Source organism: Balaenoptera acutorostrata, chromosome 12, assembly GCF_949987535.1.
Source record: "Balaenoptera acutorostrata chromosome 12, mBalAcu1.1, whole genome shotgun sequence".
NCBI lineage: Eukaryota > Metazoa > Chordata > Mammalia > Artiodactyla > Balaenopteridae > Balaenoptera > Balaenoptera acutorostrata.
The window spans coordinates 58089137-58108476 of NC_080075.1; the positions used below are offsets into that span (position 1 = coordinate 58089137).

The following is a 19340-nucleotide window of genomic DNA, read 5'->3' on the forward strand; positions in this document are numbered from 1 at the left end:
TTTTACAGTCAGCAAGTCACAACAGTAGAAAAGGCCTGGATTCTGAGGTCAAATGGACCAAGGCTTAAATTCCAGTTCTACCACATACTGGATGGATGATGTCCTCAGGCAACTGACTTGACCTCCCAAGTTCTGTCGTTAACATGGGATTACTGTACACCTCATTGGGCTGTTGTGATGACCAAAGGAGAAAATGTAAATAAAGGATACTAGTAGTTACTCAATAAATGCTTCCTTCCTCACTACGCATAAGGAGAAGTAAAACACATGTTTCGTTTAAAGCCACAAATGCAGCCAGCCTTTGGGCTTTCAAAACTATGGTTTAAGCAAACAAATAACTCCACCATCTAACAGTTTGATGGATTTAAATGTTGCTTGAGGAAAAACAAAACAAAACAAAATGTCGCATTTGGCAAGACATGTTTCGGTTTAATTAAATTTAGAAACATATATTTACAGATAAATATCCTGGAAGTTTTAAACAGCTTGTGTTATGCAGCTTTTTTTTTCGTCTTTTAAACAAACTCCAGAAAGGAGCCTTACCAAAACTGAACAATAATGCATCTGGCTACAGAGAGTATACTTTTGAAATGATTTATCTTCAAAGAAAACAATGTGTGCCTTTGAGGAACTACAAATTAATGAAGACTTCTGCCAACTTACAGTAAAAGCTGTGTTTTAAAACATAGTCTTTTTATGTACATCTGATTACGTTAAGATTTCTTCCAATTCTGACTTATTCTGAAAAAATCATAATAAAACAAATTACACTAGAAGAATCCTCACAAAGATTTAAAGACAATCTCAAACCTCAAGGCTTTGGTGAACTAAATAATTGAAAGAATAAATTATTTTACCTTGCATCCATAACAAAGTTACTTATATCAGTTCTCTCTGAAACTTTGATGACAAATAGTGTATCATATTCTGATTGGCCTTTGTCATCACACAGAACATAAGCTCCCATGGTCTTCTCCCCTCTCCTATATTTTCATGCCTGTAGCCTTCTCCACCACAAATCCTGCCACCTGTCTTGCTGACTTCAGCATCTAGGTAAAACTCTTGTGATAATAATAGCTAGCACTTTTGGCATGTTTATGATGTGCCAGGCACTGTTCTAAAGCAGTTTACAGGGCTTCCCTGGTGGCGCAGTGGTTGAGAATCTGCCTGCCAATGCAGGGGACACGGGTTCGAGCCCTGGTCTGGGAGGATCCCACATGCCGCGGAGCAACTGGGCCCGTGAGCCACAAGTACTGAGCCTGCGCGTCTGGAGCCTGTGCTCCGCAACAAGAGAGGCCGCGATGGTGAGAGGCCCACGCACCGCGATGAAGAGTGGCCCCCACTTGCCGCAACTAGAGAGAGCCCTCACACAGAAACGAAGACCCAACACAGTGATAAATAAATAAATAAATAAAAGACCGTGAATTTCAAAAAAAAAAAATTTTTTTAAAGCACTTTACATGCTTAAATAATTTATTTAATCTTCCCAGCACCTGTGAGGTTGGCACTATTATTATTGCCACTTAACAGAAAAGGACACTAAGGCACAGAGCCTCTACGTAATCTATTCAAGGTCACACAAGTGGCGACTGTCAGAGGCAGGACATGCACCCACGCAGTCTGGCCCCTGAACTCTTGCCCTAGCCTCTTTGCTGTACTGCCTCCCTACAATCTTAACTCATAGTTCCTTGCTCTCTTCATTTCTAAAAACCTCTGCTATCCTTCCATTTTTGCCATTCATCCGCTTGGCCACACCCTGGTCCTTTTTCCTTCATTGGGAACTGCTCCACTTCTGAAATTTACATTCTACTCTCTGATCCCAGCCTTCCCCCAGCTCCCACCCTCCTACTCACACCACTCCTATTCTTTGACCTCATTCAAAACGTTTAAGTCCTCCAACCCTTCCATTTTATTCCAGTTTATCAGTTCCCTCCTGGCTTCTCTTCCTTCTCCACCAACCCTGGATTTGATATTTGATCACAAAACAACTCTTGCTCTAAAACCTGTGATTATGTTGCATTCCCATGCTTCTAACAAATCCACTCAACAGAATTTCACCTCCATTTGTTTTTAAGTAATCCAGTGGAGCGTGTAGGAAGAGAAAGAAGGTTACGGGAGGTTTTAAGAAATGACATTAGCCATAGTTAATAACTGTTGAAACTGAGTAATGAATATATGAAGGTCCTTTCTATTATTCCTTCTACTTTCACATGTGTTTGAAAATGCCCATAATAAAACACTGATTTAAAAATCATCATCTTGATATGCATAAAGCAAGTAAAATGTTCATTGTGGAATTTAGGTGGTGGGAATATGAGTGTTCACTGTAAAATACTCTTCCAACTTTTCTGCGTATTTGAAAATCTACATAATAAAATGTGAGAAAAAAATGACTATCCTCACATCACTACAATGTAAAGTCTCTGCTCTTATTTCTGAGCATCTTAGAGAAAAATAACCAACATGAACTCAAATCACTGAAGTTAGGTGGGTCCTCGGTAAATCAATCTTTCTATCTGTCCTTGGGTATATCCTACTTCCCTTATTCGCAATCCTTTCCTTTACTCTCATGGAACTGTCCATTGGAGTAATCTTCATAAAAGAAAGCCGAGGACATCAGACGTGATTTCACTCATTGCCCCACAAACTTAGATTTTCATCCTTCTTCACCTTTCTGCAAGTCCAGCCCCTCCACAGTGCCCTCCCGCCATGCCTGATCACCCATTTCTTCTGGACTTTGTTCTTAACCTCCCACTTCTCTCTCCCAGCTTCCTCCCTTCAATTTGGAAACTCAAGGTATGCCTTTCCCATCTGAAAAAGTGCCTCTCCTGACACCATGTTCCCTCCCGGCTTGATTCTTTCTCATGTGCCGGAAAGTAAGGACAGTCCTCCACACTCAATACTGCACTTACTCATTACCTGGTTACCGTTCAGCATACCTCAAGGCACTTTCTGCCCTAGCACTTGACCGCATCTGACACTACAGATCACTCCCTCCCTGTCAACCACTCCACCCCTGGCCTCCAGGACTTACTCTCCAGGGTCTCTTCACACATCACCTTTATGTGCCCTCAAATTTTGGGAACCTGAGTGTCCCATCAACAGTCCCCTGCTCTTCCCACCCTACACAGTTTCCTGGGTGGTTTCTCTTACTGTCGTGTTTTCAACTATCATATCCATGCTGACAATTCCCCAAATCCTTCTCTCCAACCTAGCCCTCTCCTCTGATGGAGACTGGTGTTGCCACTGCCTCCTGGACTTCTTAACTCAGGTGTCCTCACAAGCTCTAAACATTGACAGTTCCCAAAATAACCTTTTAGTCATCCTAAACTGCTCCTGTTTTCTGAGCTCTCTATTATCCGGCACGGTCTTTCACCCAGCCATCCTTATCTCTCCCACTTCCTAGTTGCTGAATTCAGTCTAACGGAAGACTTTACCTCCTAACATTATTCAGATTCACCCTCTGGTCTCTTTCCCCATGACCAGTTCAGAATCCTATCCTCTTGAGGAAAACCACTTCCACTTACTGTTCTTAGAACCTCCAGTTTGCTTCCCACAAATTCATCTTCCTCTCAGCAGAGTAATCTGTTAACAGCATGAATATAGCCATGTCCCTGTTACAAACCCTGAAGGGTTCCACAACACCTTCAGGATGAAGAACAAAGCCCTTAACAAGACAAAAAAGCCCTCCATGATCAGGACCCTCCAACTTTTTCTCCAAAGGACTTGCTCTTCGCATAGGTGGCACTGCTTTGAGATACTGTGTCTTTTGTTCGTGCTGTCTTCTAGCCCGGGATACCTTTCCTTGTCCGTTTCCAAAATTAATTCCTACTCCTCCTTGGAGACTTGGCACAGGCAAATCTTCTCTGAGAAGTTGTTCCTGATCCCACAGCCTAAATTAGGTTTCTCTGTGACCTTATGATGCATGTCAACAATAGTATTTTATATATATCATTATAAATATGCTGACGTCCTTTTCTTTCCCAATAGATATGAGGCTCTCTGAGGGATGGGGCAGTGGCCTATTCATCTTAATACGCTGCAGCTCATTGCCTGACATGTGGTAACTGCTCAATACATTTTTTTTTAAATAAATGAATTTTTATATAGTAAATGTTCTTCCAAAGCATTAAAAGTTGCAAGAGTGACTGTCCAGAATCAAATTAGTCAAGTTCTTAATATCTACCTACATATTTCTGTACTTAATAATAACAGTGTGACAACTTGGAAAAGCCTCCTCCCCTCCAAAGTATTCAAATGCTGCTCTGCCATATCTGGGATTGTAGCCTGAACGTGAGCTTAGAACAAGTCACTCAGAATGAGTTTTTCTCTTATAAGGCTTTGCAGGTGAAAATATGGGGGTGGACAAGCCTTCACAAATGGTAGGAAAGAAACCTAATAAGCATCCTGTCTATAAATTCTAATGGTTTAGTCATCTGATAATCACATCAACTTATACTCATTTAAAATGCAATTGTGAAATGGGAAGCAGGGAACAGCAGAAATGTAACTGGAGTGGAAATTGACAAGCCATGCCAACAATTAAAAATAAGCAAAAAAACAAAAACACTAATTGTGAAAGAAGTAACAAACCCTTAGCCATGAGATCATATTAAAGCTTAAGGGTTTGATAAACATAGCCCTTGAAACAGGAGGACACCTAGTTACTATGAATTAGAATAAGAATGTGATTTAAAGTGGCACTGTGTTCGTTGGAAAACATATATTAGCACAATACCAAGGAGTTCTCAAGCCCATCAGTAACTGAAAAAACATTTTCATGGTAATGTAATGTTTTGGAAAAAAACATAGTGCATCTCTGTTGAATGTATTGGTAATTTTTTTCTCCAATTTTTTTCTCCGGTCTTTGTAAATATTACTGAAGAGCACCCACCTACATTCCCACATTAATATTAAGTATAAATTACATGGTGGCATAGCTCATCTACAGCTAAATTTTTCACCTCTTACATAAATAAAGTACATGAGTGATGAGTGATGATGTAGAGATTATTTTTGTGGGTAATATTTTGCATGTAAATATCTTATTGTATTGTTCTAAAAGTGACCAATTGAACTCTTTAAAATTCATAATATTTATCTTAGCGTAAATCAATACTTCCTCATTCTAAAAAAGTTAGAAAACAGAACTAAGCAAAAAAGAAGTAAAAACCACCCAGAGATGTCTAATATACCTTAGTATATTTCTTAGTCAGACATTTTTCTACAAACATGTTTACCAAAAATGGCATAACAACCATTTGTATGTATTTATGGTAATACGCTATTTTATCACCTAACAATACATCATAACTTATTTCTAAAACATTAAACATTCTTTTACAACATTTAAAATGACTGCATAAAGCATTACCTGATTACATAAATATTTATTTAAAACTATGCTCTACTCTACATCTAAGTTGATCCCAGTTTTTCTTTATTATAAACCATGATGTGCAAGCAACCTTTCTGCAGTAATGGAAATGTTCTGTATCTTGAGAGAGTGACAGTAAATATCTGTCAAAACTGATCAAATTCTGCACTTAAGATCTGCATTTCAATGTATGTTAATTATATCTCATTTGTTTTAAATAGGAAAGAAAAAACCATGCTGTGATGGACATCCTCATACTTAAATCTTATGCAAATTAAGATAATTTCCTAAGCATAAATTTCTTGGACTGAGATTGCTGGATCAAAGGGTACGTATATATGTTCATAAAGCATTTAATATTCATTCATTTATTTGTTCATTCAAAAATGTTTACTGAGTAAACACTTTAGCCAAGACATTGCCAAATTGCCTTCTAAAGTAATAAACTCACTAGCAAATTTCTTAATTTGTGTCAATACCGCATTTCACACTTTTAAAAGAGGTCCTCCCTTGATCAGATTTTTAAAAAATATCCATTATTTCTTGCTCTTTAAGAAAATTATTATTGATAGTAGAACGTTTTCCCATATGTTTACTGATCATTTGTATTTCTTCTCTCTACTGTCTCTACTTCTCTCTCATTGTGTCCTTCCCCTCACTGGTATTTATCCTTTACTTACTAATTAGAAAAAGCTTGTTTTTCATGTTCAAATACCTTTCCAAAGCTTCTCATTGGTCTTTTAAAAATTCTGCTTAGAGAAATTCTGATAGTAAGAACATTTACTTTTTTTTTTGTTTTTGGTTGTGCCACACAGCTTGTGGGATCTTAGTTCCCCGACCAGGGATTGAACCTGGGCCCTCGGCAGAGGTTCTGAAAACCAGAGTCCTAACCACTGGAACTCCAGGGAACTCCCAAGAACATTTACATTTTTTATGTAGAGTAGTCAAATTTATCATTTTTCATCTTTATGGTTTTTGTCTTTGGTATCATACTTAAAACACTCTTTCCCACCCCAAGATAACATAAATACTCAATATTTATATTCTCTGATGCCCACTTTTTATGATCGGGGGCTAATTCCATTGTTGCCTGGGATACTGCTATGTATAAGAGTTCCCACCTTGGTGAGCAATCCCTTCACCGTTGGTTTGCCCTCAGGTTGGAGGAAAAGGGGGTTGGCAGCTTGTACCCGAAGAACGTTCTGTAACACTTTGATCCACTCCTCCAATATATTGGGAGAATCTGCAGTCAGATAGTATGTGTGTTTTTCAGTGGTCAACTAGAATGGAATAAGAAAGAGATAGGAAAGGAAACTCTGAAGATTTTAGGATATTAGCATTTCCTTGTCCGTTCTTCAAACATCACTACCTAACATGGAAATAAACATGCTGAACCTTGAATCCTAGGTTCTAAATAAATGATTCCATAAATCACGTAGCATATTTTAACCACTTTGTGAGAATGACAATTAACTTTTTTTGAAATAATTTTTTTCACTTGTTTACTTTATAATTCTTCATAGTATTAAGCTTTGGGGTCATGATTTTTTATCTTGTTTACTCATTACATTTTCCTTTTCTCCCTTAAATGTGCTACACGTTCCTGGTTGTTGAAATGAGGAGCAGAATGATTGCAGACTGTAATAAAATAACACACTTTAAGCAAATAAAGAGAAGTTATTTGTTATGGAAATGAAGAAATCAATTATAAATAAAATAAGAAAACCTATACAGCAGAAGCAGAATTCTTAGAACATGTAATCAGATATTATGAACTCACAATTTCTCAAGTTCAAATTAGCCACATTTCAAAAATTCCAAATATTTCAGAAGCCTACAAATGATTCTTATCTGCCATGCTCCAAGACAAAGTTTTCCCTGATTCTCCTTTCTACATTTTTGGGCAGTCCTCAGGTACTATCCACTGGAAACACTGTTAATGCACCTTTCTAATAAAATATTGTATTCTACTCTCCAAAGGAGCAAGATAAGAAAATAATGATTATTGAAGGCATTTCAGAAATAAAGCATCTGAATTTTAAATCACACATACCAAACTGTCTCAACAGCTTGTTTATTTTGTTTGCTTGTTTTAATTTAACAAAGGTTTCTAGCAAGACTGGCATTATGTGTGGGTGAAATGGTCAGCAGCTACCTCTGCCATGTGACCCAGTGGGAGCCAGGACAGGCCCTCCGCTCACCAATATCCTTCCCACTTAGGTGTTACAGCATCTGAAGTTCATAGAACTGCCATTTTCTGGTTCTCTATTAAATTGCAAACATTTCTGAATTTAATAGTACATTAAATTATGAATATCTTGTTGGGAATTCATTTATCAAATAACCCTCCCCTAAAATAGCTTGACAGTTTGAGAACAGAAAATGGCTGGGAGGGTTAGTGTGGGGAAAGAGCCATGTAAAGGATCAAGGGCAAAGAAAGTGTAGAGTTACTCACATATACTCAGGTTATATTATAGTTTTAACTAAGAAGTCCTGGGGTTTCACACATTTTTGGGGCATCAAACTGACCCCAAAATGGAATAAACAAACAATTGAACACCCAATTTCCACTCTATTAACTTACATAATTGAGAACTGAGTTTTGCATGATACAAAAAAAGAAAAAATAAGTACCTGAACTGTTTGTTTGTTATCTCCTCTTAAAATGCTGCAGGATGCACTAAGTTCAATATGGCCCTGGGGTTTTCTGATTACATCACTCTGTATGAAAGGAAGAAAACCAATGCAAAGTGATTACCTACAATAGTCATAATAAGAAATGCTTTGTCTAATTAATTGCATTACATGGAAGAAAATCAATCAGGAGTCTGATTTATAGTTTGAGGAATTCAGTTCTAAATAACAAGCAGTTTCCACTCACCGGAGATTTGTAGTAAAGTAATTCACCACCTTTAAGAACAAACCATCTCCGCTTCCAAGTCTTGACTTTACCACTCATTTTTAATAAGTAGCCAGATTTTTCCAGTGGTTCCTAATTAAAGAGATTTTTAAAAAATATTTAAGTTTCCCTTTGGAGGCTCAAACTAACAGATACATTAATGTTTAAAAAAAAAAAACCTGATTCAGTGTTTACATTTTTCCCATTATCACTGGAAGATGAGCAAGTTTTCGGGAGCTTCTGCTCTGGCTGTGAGCACTCTAAGTCTGGGGAGTAGGCATCTGGGGGAAGAGCATAGTCACTTTCAGAAGCCACAGAAGAGAGAGACACACCTAGATGAATAAAGAAATAAATCAAGTCAATATTTAATAATTGTGTGGTCCAAATGCTGACTGTCAGTCTTCCTAAGAAATACATCTAATCCCAAATCATAAACCTTCCTACACTAGATGTAGTCCATACTTTTGGCCATGAAGTACCTTTAAAGCAAAAAACAGAACTTAAGCGTAAGGACCATCATGCAAATCTCCGAGGAAGTTAAAGGAACATAAATAATATTTTGGTATGATTATAAGCACAGCTATTTTTACATATATAAAATATATGCAGTAGCCTAACAATATCTTTTATTAAGGATTAAAAATATGTGTATTTACATATTGACATGTAGGCAAACAAATGTTGAACCTTAATTTATCAAGATTTGTACAATCACACTTTACTGCACTTAATTTTTGTAATCATTTTTTTTAAACATCTTTATTGGAGTATAATTGCTTTACATGTAATCATTTTTAAAGTAACATCACATTAAAAAAAACACACAAGTCCAATACTACTAGTTTATAGATTTTGAAAATCTTTCATAAAAGAGACGCAATAAGACTTAAAGATATAAACAGACTATTTCATTTGCCAGCAGTTCTAATGTAAAATTCAAGGGAGCATTTTTCACAATAATTCACTTGCCATTTTAGAAAACAACTTGCAAGTTGCAAGCCACATTTGGAGAGTCACTACAATTGGAGATTTTGAAAATATTAAATAAAATCAAGGACTTAAGTCATTATTCATTACAGTATGTGGCAATTTTTTGTGTTTATTAACATTTAAGGGAAACATTAGGACAATATCACTATATTATTCCTCTTATTTATTTGACTAAGACAAGTAATGGCTGTGATAATAGTAATATCTTTATTTTTCAAAGAGTAACAGAAATTTAGATCTACAAAGGACTTCAGAGATCATCCTGGTTCATGCCCCCATTCTCTAAGGAGACTAAGGTCCACAGATTAAAGGATTTGTCCAATGTCAAACAGCTAGGCAGAGGCAATGTTGGAGTGCAAATCTCAGGCTCCTAGCCCCAGGGTGCTAGGGACAGAGAAGAGAACAAAACAAACAAATTTCTGCCCTCATGGAACACAGATTCTAGTCGGGGGAGACAGACAAAAAACAGGGAGCAAATGCCATGGAAAAATAAAATGTAGAGTGGACTAAAGGGAATAAAAAGAGCTAGCAGTTAGAGAAGGGCAAAGGAATACATTTGAATGGTGTGCTCTGGGTAGATCTCCTTGAGAAGGCAGTGTCTCAACTGGAGGAGGCAAAGGAACATCTGGGGCAAGAATACCAGGTAGAGCAAATGATCAGTGCAAGGTCCTGAACTAAAGGAATGAATGGCATGTGCCGGGAACAGCTAAAGGGTCTGGATGGCCAGAGCTGAGTAAGAGAGAAGAAAGGAGGAGATGAGGTCAAAGACATCAAAGAATCACATAACATGCTATAGTCTTTATAAGAGGTCCTTGCAGTGTTTTGAGCAAAAGTGTGATATAACCTGATTCTGGCTGTCAAGGGGGCAAGGTCGTATAGCAAAGGGACTGATGGAAGCCCCAAATATTAAACCTATGAGAGCTGAACAGCTCCTGTTGAAGCTGAGGGGTTTGGGAGTACCTAGGGGTTCCATGGAACACAGTTTGAAAACCAACATACTGTGCTGCATTAAAGGCTTTTGTAAAATACAGATGTCATTTAATGTGACTGGCTCTCTCTGTAACCTGTATGCCAAAAATTTCTTCAAAATCTACAAAAATTGTAGACATGCCTAAAGTAAGTTTTTGTTGGTTTCCATCTTAATATCAGATTAACCACCACGTTTTTAGGTATATTCTTCTGCCATTTAGCAGGGCAAAAAATTTAGCTGAAATAAGTCCATCCTATAAATTATCCAAAATCACACAGTAACTGTAAAAGAAAAACCTCATTTAAGACAAGTATCTCACTTTATTCCTATAATGAAGTGATCTCTCTTTTACAGATAAGGTTAAAAAACAAAACAAAAAACAAAACAAAACAAAAAAACCCACTGTCTTGTCTGGAATCACAAAGAGAATTTAGAAGAGAATTAGGACTAAAATATAAGCGTCTTAGTCCTAGGTGAATACTTTTTTCACTATGAGTGGAAGGCAGCTCAGATTTTTTTTTTTAAGTCCTATTCTAGAGATAAAATTCCCATTAAATATTCTGAATTATTTGGAGTTGTCTTGTATGCCTGAGACTTTCCCTTACCTCGTTTCATTGCTCTGGGGCTGCCTGGCCCACTCCGACTGCGAGAGTCTGACTCTGAAGTCCGGGAGCTGGATCTGGAACTATCTTCTTCCTCTGACCCAGAGGAGTCATCCAGGAATGGGTTGCTGCTTATCTGGGTCGCCTTCTAAAGAAAAGCAAAACAGCCTCCCTGTGTCCATTCTTAAAGTCACCACTCTCTTTTGGTATAGAATGTTTTACCAGAAGTTATGGAATAAGATTTTTTAAGGAATACAAGAAAATATTTTGCCATTATCAAAGTCACATTGTTAAATCCCAAATTCCAATTAGCAAGGCATTTGTCAATTATAAAAGATTCCTAAGAACATAAGGCTGTTAATACCTGATGATACTTTTTTTTCTGATACTTATTTTAATTAGGTACTTCACACAAAGGAGGGCAACCCTGGCAGTGATACAAAGATCTTTCTATATTAGAAGTTTTCATTACATCATTAATACTATTTCCTTTAAACAATTAACAGCTATGGAGGGGTGGAGACTCACATGTAGCATAACAAAAACGGAGCATATCAGACCTCTAATACTCCAATAAGAATAAATATCTTCTCTAGATCTTTCCATTTCTTCTCTTTTAATAATATGCTAGTGTGAACTTCTAAAACTCCCTATAAAGGGACAGTCCATGTAAAATGTCACGAATGGAATCTGGAGCTTGACTAAACAGTTTTCTTGATTCATCATGAAGAGCCCCACATGTTTAACAGTAACAATAATGAGTTACCCCCTTTAAAGTTGTGTACACTGGGGCTGTCATATTCTTGTATATCAGTGATGTATAAAGTCCTGATGTGGTATAGGAAAGCACTGCAACAGAATCTGAAACAGAAAACAAAATGATTAAGAAAAAAAACCTTCTAACTAGTGCTTATGCCTATTTCTTATGAATGTGAATTAGCAAAACTTCCAATTAAAGAGAAACTGGATGAACATACAATATTCATTACACAGTCTACCTGAAGAATTATGGCATTTATGGCAGTTTTAAGTATACACTCTCTTACATGGTTCATTACGTCCTCAGGTGTGCTAGTTCCCCAACAAGACTGTAAGCTCTTTGAGAGCAAGGATCTTAGCTTTTATTTCTTTGGCATCTCCATCCAGCTCACAATGGGCAGAAATGAGTACAAACACCTGCTGACTGATTCAGTGAGCAGTACCCTATGAATATATTCTCTGACTATTCAGAGACCTATTACTGACACGTGTTAAAACATCGTCACTTTTAAACCTATATCAGGTGAACCTCAGATTGAAAGGTTAAAATATATTTCCTGAGCGGCAAGAACAGAGGATAGCTGAAAAGGAACAGAACAACGATAGTCACCTCTAAGATACAGATCAGAGGTAGGATAGGGAGGGGGCCAGTAGAAGGAACCACAGAAAAATTTCTCTTTTTATTCCAGACAGTTCTCTGTTGTTTGGTTTTATTTTTCATAATGAACATGCATTGTTTCTACAATAATTTTTTGAAAAAAGAAAGAAAGGAGGAATGTGTTTTAAACTCTGGAAAAAGAAGACATGGAGATCAATAGTTTTACAATTTTAAACAGCTGAAACTCCACTGTTTCTTAGCTTTAGCCTCTTTCGGGTAAAAACATGAGGTACTTGCTACATAAGAGTTGAACATCTACGTGCCCCTATACTGAGTAACATGAATTTCAATTTTAAAATATAAATCAGCAAGCTCAGAAAGCGTTTTCTGGAAGTTGGCAAAGTTGTATTTTTTCCAATGACTTTAGACAGTTAGGAAGTTCTTGGCTAATGAAATGGCAATACAAAATCACTTATTTTTTTAAACATTTTTTATTGTAGTAAAAAACGCATAAGATAAAATTTACCACCTTAACCATTTTTAAGTGCATAGTTCAGTTAGTGTTAAGTATATTCACATTGTTGTGAATCAGATCTCCAAAACTTTATCTTGAAAATGTGAAACCCTAGAGCCATTAAGCAACTGCTCCCCTTCCCCTACTCCCCCTAACCCCTAGTAACCACAACTCTACTTTCTGTTTCTATCAGTTTGACTATGTCAGATATCTCATATAAGTGGACTCCTACAGTATTTGTCCTTTGTGACTGCTTATTTCACTTAGCATAAAGTCCTCAAGGTTCACCTGCATTGCAGCATGCAAAATCACTTACTTTTATTAACATTCTCCATATTGAAGGCCTCAGACATTCGAATGCCTGATTTGGCTACAGCATAAATTCTGCTTTCCTAATGTAAAAGAGAGATTTAAGCTGGATATTTGAAGCAAAGAAACAATTACTTTCAATACACATGTTTTTCATTTGTGCTTCATTTAATTGTCACCAGAGTACAGAATTATTATAAAACTGTCACCAGTGCCAACTAAAATATGCCACTGTAAACAGCACTGCAGAATTTTCTTCCATCCATTAGTCACTCCATTATTTATCTTTGTTCCCAAACTTTTGCTTGGTATTTTAAATTATTTTGAAGAGACAGGAAAAAAGTAAGAGGAAGCTTATTCACAATCACTGACTATTCATAAATACCACCATTAATATTCTACCATTTCAGAACACAGTCAAAAAAAAAAAAAAAAAAGAAAAGGAAAACTCTGAATGGCTGTAACACGAAGCCAGAAACCATTTATTATCATTGACTAGACACAAATATTATCTTTAATATTCTACCATTCTAGAATATGGCTAAAGAAAAAGAGAAAGCCAAAACTTGAAGTCAGAAAGCACACACAAAGTAGCATTTAGTGCTATCACCTTCATATCTCAATGTACATTTCAATGAAGTAGAAGAAACACCTGAGGTCAAATAATAAGTGAATTTGAGAATTGCAATGGAATTTATAGGATCTTGTTCCAAAAGTAGGTTGTTATTTTGCTTTCTCTTCTTCTCTGAGAGAGATTTCTGAAGTGGGTACTGGAAGGCTATTGGCCCTGCCCCCTCTGAGAAAAGGGACTCTAGGTTGTTCCTAATGCATAGATCACCATGTCCTGAACTTTGTAACACACCTAACCTGGACAGTTACCTGGATCAGGGCATAGTGGGCAACTAAGGCAGTCCTCTTTGGGACTGCACTAGCCAGGGGCCTGTGAGGCAATGGGCAGGAGATCTCTAACCATCTGAGACACTGTAGATTGAAGAGTGGCTGACTGAATGAATCACTCTCACAGCTTCTTTGAGAGTGTGATGGTGAGATACACAGAGAGAGACAAACAACAGAGTGGACAGAACAAAAAGACATATAAAAATAAGGCAGTTAAGTGAGGCACTTAGAAGCCATGAGAGAGCGAAGGAGAGTAGTTAGCAGTCGTGAGAGAAGCAGACAGTCACTGTAGACAGGAGAGGACAAGCTGAGCCACGGGACCAGGGACAGTGGGTATCACCTGTTTTTCTAAGGAGTTGACCATCAGAGGTGCTCTTGAATCATTACATGCTGTCCTGCTAGAGTGACTACTGTATTTTTGAATGATATTCCAGTTCAGTAAGAATGGGCTATGCCTTAAAATAAACTCTTAAAAATCCTTAAACTCTCATAAATTGAGGTGACTAGAATGTATCTCTTTAACTTGAAACTTGAAAATACCCAACAAGCAGAAATAAAACCTCAAACTTGGCCAGTCTGCTAGAAGGCTTTTGCAAAGCGGTACTACTTTTTCAGGACTGGATAGTTTCAGAAGGCAAGAAGAGAAAAAGGCAAAAAAGTAGTAAAAATGGTTTACCAAATAAAATGAACATGAAAGTCTAACCTAAATCTCTGAAAATCTCAACATAATGAAAGAAGCAAAATTTCAACTCCTGACTGCCTAAAGGGTAACATAATTGGAATTCCAGAGATTCACATGCCAATAATGTCCATTTTTTATGCTATCCAGAATTTAGTAATAAACTACAGGCGGTTTCATGTGGACTTTGCAATGAAATGTTCTTTTAAAAGTAAATAAGAGCAGATACATCTCAAGGTCTGAATTTATACTAGGAAAACATAGTTGCCTTCATTTGCTTAAAATTGCATTGGTCACTAAATAAAAAATAATAACAGAATATGACTCCAAAACCCAAAAAATCCCACAACCCAGATGATTCTCTGGAGGCCAAAGGTTAAATTATGTCAATATGTGAAGGAAAACTTCAACCTACAAAACAGATAATTTCACTTGGTTTCAAATATAGGAAGAATTTTTTTTTAATCTAGAGATTCCTAAGAAGAATCACACAATTAATGGGTTAATTATTATATTAATGGTCAATGTTTCAATGGAAGAAATTTCAATCTATTCTAGATACACAGGAAGATGCTTTTGGTTAAAGCAATAGATTTATAAGTTCATGAAGAGTAAAATTAAATTTCTCTTAAAGCCAATCAAGTAAATACTTAAGTTCAGAACCTGATGACCAGTAAGTGTCCTCATCCAGAATTTACCCACAAGTATTATACAGTTAGGGAGAACCCTTCTTCCCCACCCCAGTGTTTCCTTCCATGTGGAGGGAGCTCCAAAAATTGAACATTCCTGATCTCTAGCCAGTGATTCCTAGAAGGAGAAACCGGACATGCAAAGCCCAGCACTTTCCCCTCTCCTTTCTATTGAGAAGTAGCTGTGTGCAGGAAATAACCATTTGTTCTTTCTCTAGACTGTAAGCTTTAGAGGAGCTGGGCCTCACTGGAGGCAGCCTGTGGTGGCCGGTCAAGCGCTACCTGGGCCTGGGTGAATAAATCTAGCTTTTTCCCAGGTGCAGTACTGGCTCCTTTGCCCACCAATTCTCTAAAATCCGTTTTATCAGTAATAAAGGTAACATTTTGATCTTCCTTTGTCTTACCCTTCTCTTATTTCTCGACTGGTTTGGGGGAAAGAGAAGGGGAAATTGAATTCTAAAAACTGGGAATTGTCAGAACAAAGCCGGACTGGAAAAGAAAGGAGAAGAAGTAGAGTAAAACCTGAAAATGAGCGTTGAGCAAAAACGAGCGTGTGAGCATTGCACACAACACATAATTTACCCAAGAGGGAAACCGGTGCAGGGGAGGAGTTGGAGGTTTGCCACAGGCCGCCTTCTTTGCTGAGTCGCGGGTTTCCTGGTCGTCTGAACACGGGGACTCCAGGGAGTCGTAGGAAAATAATCCATCATCACAACTAGTGTCCATAGTCTCTAAAATTTCTGTACTGTCGCCATCAAGTAGATCAAGATCTGTTTCCTGAGGTCTCAGTGGCCGGATCATGCTTATAGCATTTCTGTTTGTACCAAACATCCTGTCGGAACTTAACTGTGGCTGGCTTAGGTGTCTTTTGGCTAGAGCTACACTTAAGCTGAAAACATTAGGAACCCTTAATTTGGGAAGTGGCAGGTTTGACGGGGGCACTAGTTCTGTGCCTTTTCCAGGGAGTGAGTTAGGATGCTTTGGACTCAAAGCTGGGGTCAGAATAGGGCTTGGGGTGTTGGCTTCACTCGATGAAGATGAATAATCCAGTCTCTGAGACTGAAATTTTTTATTCAGTTCGTCTGAGGAACTATCGTGCTCCTTTTTACTTGATTCGGAATTTCCCTTTCCGAGAGGACTCCACTGTGCCTCCTGTTGCCAAGAATACAGCTTCTTGTGTTCTGGTCTCTTTATGCCAAAAGTCTCTTCTTCAAATATAGAACTGCTGTCATCAGAGGCTGTCAGATACGTCTCACTGCCCATTCTGCTACACTGGACCCCCTCCTCTGATGTGTGGCTGGAAAGGGTGGACGTGTACCTGGACTTGGATCTTCCTTTGCTCCCGTCGTCCTCATCGGAACTCCAGTCACTCCCAGGAGCCCCAGAATTCTGGGATATGCCACCATCCGTCACAAAGCTTGTCCTTGTTTTCTGATTCTGCTCTGAGACACAAGGCACTTGATGCAATGTTCTCTGACCTCGGTTGTTTTCTTGAATTTGGTTATCGACAGACTTTTCTGGTATTTCCATTTCTAGAAAAGCATACATTATATTGGCATGTTGCCTTTAATCATACAATCTTTCTGTATGTTTAGCTTTATATAATTACATTGTACAAACTGGAATTTCCATGTGAGTCAAGTTAATTTACATTACCCTTTTTTAGTCATATGCCTTTTTTAAACCCAAGTTTGAAAACTATAAGCTTTCTATAAAACACTGAGCCCTTACACTTCAATAGAATAATATCAAAATGAAACTGCTTTTTACAAAGAAACATGAAGAAAAAAAAACTGACAATAGTCTAGGGTGAGATAATACAAGAAGCAAAATGAAAAATAGGGCAACAATGACTATCAAAGAAAGCAGCCACTAAAAAAATGAACACCATTAATTATATTTTAGAAGCAAAGAAAATGACAACCCTCTTTCTACTAAACTTCAAAATTATCTTAAGTAAATTTAAACATAATAAATATAAAGCTATAGTTTAAAAAAAAATACTTTGTTCCCAAGCTTCACTACATGAAATATGCAAAACCATAAGGAAAACATACACAGAGAAAAGCTTTATTCACTCTACTTTTGGTTTAATCATAACTACAAAATATGTCTTTACAATAAAAAATGTCTTTAAAAATATCTTTAGATATGGCTTATTTTTGTTTATAACGTAATTAATAGAACGAACCATTGACTTTATAAACAGTGAACTAAAAGTTTAGATTGAAGAATACAAAAGAAACTTTGAAAACATGAAAACATAGATAGGACCTTCATAATTAAGGATACAGAGGCTGAACAAATAAACTCCACAATTTGGTATCGGGCAGTTTGTTAAATTTGCAAATGAGCAAGAACTGCAGTACAGGCAACCTCAGCTGTACTGAGCTGTACTCAACTATTAGAAAGTGGGAAAAAAACTAAAATGACTTCTCAAAAAAGAAAAAAAAAATCCATGTAATGCCATGAAAACAAGTACCAAAGGAGCCTTCTGAATGGAAAAACATTATGTAGTTTTCAGAGTTTCATAACCAAGCATAGAGACAGTTCTTAGGGCTATAATTTTTCTCCTTTGGAGGAAGGAAGCAGGAACTGAAAACAGAGAAGATACAAGTTCAAGTCTTTCTAAAATATTTGGGAAAAGTCATACTAGTGGTGGCAAAGCAGCAACCGCAAAATTAAGCAAAATTTAGAGGGGCTTTAAGACTAAAAGAAGGGTAGAAATCTGCACACAGGTCCAAAGTTTAAACATCTGGCAAATATTTTCCTCTTTGAGGCAATAAAGGGAAAATCAAAGCAGTTACTAAATTGTCACCTGGTGTTCTTTTTCTTTATAAGTTTGCTGTGTCACATTTAATTTCATATTGAATATTAGATAATCTTTTTATATTTTAAATAAATAATGAATAGAAAGTTCATACTTCTAAAACTCAATTAAAACAAGTAGGTATGACTGTACATTTTTAAATTTTAACTATTACTGCTACCTATTGCAGGAAAAAGTATCAGGAAGGGTAAACCAGTTTTTCCTATAAATCATTGGCAGAGAGTCTCAAAAAACACACAAGATAACTAGATACACAGAGTTAAATGCTGTTTTGCTCTTTAGAAATAGTCTCATAAAACATCAAGTTGTTAGGAAAAAAATAAGGAAAATGAAGCTATCTTTGCATTAATCTTAGCAAATGATTTTTCCTTTTTAAAAAAAATGTCAAAGTAAATTCCTCTAGTCCATAAATACCTTCTATGTCTTTTCCTTCAGTGAACTCAGGTTCTTTAGATGATATCTTGCTCGTTTCCTCAGATTTTACAACTTGAGGAGGACTCCTTGCCCGGGATAAAAAGCACCCAAAGGTCAGACTGCTCAGACGCTGGCCTTCTGTGAGCTTTGGTGTGGAGACAGTGGACAACTTCTTTCCTTGAACTTCTGCAAGATCATTAATCAAAATGAAGATCTGAATTTTTTATAACGGTTTGTTAAACAGAGAACCAAAGCATATAAAAACGTGGACAAATCACTCCTTATAACAGAAAAAAGCCTGAAGTTCATCTTTATTTATGCATAGGAACAATGACCCCTCAATGTCTAGCATCACACGCCAATGTTTAAAATCTGTTTATATATTTTGAATGCACACACTATTTTTTAACTGCAAAGAGAAACATTTCTAATCCCTTTAAAAGTAGTTAGTTCTCAAACAAACCAAAATCCAGATATAAACAACTAGGAAGTTATAGCTTCTTGCAATGTCAACTATTGGTAAATACCAATCAAGTATTGGTAAAATTTGATTGTTTGGTATTGTTACTAATAGTGAGAAAAAAGGGACTGAGGTCTTGGTTGCCAAGACAACCCAGGAAAATTTAGATGATCACTGGGGCAAATATCACATGATCACTGGAATAACTTTTGCTTATCTTAGTTTTTAGTGTGCTTCTCATAAGAAAGCAGATGAAGGGGCTTGGTCTATGGTGACCACAACATGCAGAGCCTTAATCACTTCCTTAGAGAACAAAAAGGGGAGGGGCAGTCTCTAGATTGAGAATTTAGACA

The 19340-nt window shown here is 37.0% G+C and overlaps 1 protein-coding gene across 3 annotated transcripts in view; it reads right to left on the reverse strand.

The window, feature by feature from the left end:
• The window catches only part of PLEKHH2 (pleckstrin homology, MyTH4 and FERM domain containing H2), a 123044-nt gene that overhangs the window by 50570 nt on the left and 53134 nt on the right, over nucleotides 1-19340 (reverse strand). For all 3 annotated transcript variants that reach the window (XM_057558079.1, XM_057558080.1, XM_007190100.3), the window contains exons 7-15: nucleotides 18528-18713; nucleotides 15866-16815; nucleotides 13026-13101; nucleotides 11605-11699; nucleotides 10842-10986; nucleotides 8472-8608; nucleotides 8259-8369; nucleotides 8012-8098; nucleotides 6499-6657 (exon numbers count right to left, since the gene is read on the reverse strand). In XM_057558079.1, the coding sequence (XP_057414062.1) occupies nucleotides 6499-6657; nucleotides 8012-8098; nucleotides 8259-8369; nucleotides 8472-8608; nucleotides 10842-10986; nucleotides 11605-11699; nucleotides 13026-13101; nucleotides 15866-16815; nucleotides 18528-18713 (1946 nt within the window). The remainder of the gene's footprint in view (nucleotides 1-6498; nucleotides 6658-8011; nucleotides 8099-8258; nucleotides 8370-8471; nucleotides 8609-10841; nucleotides 10987-11604; nucleotides 11700-13025; nucleotides 13102-15865; nucleotides 16816-18527; nucleotides 18714-19340) is intronic.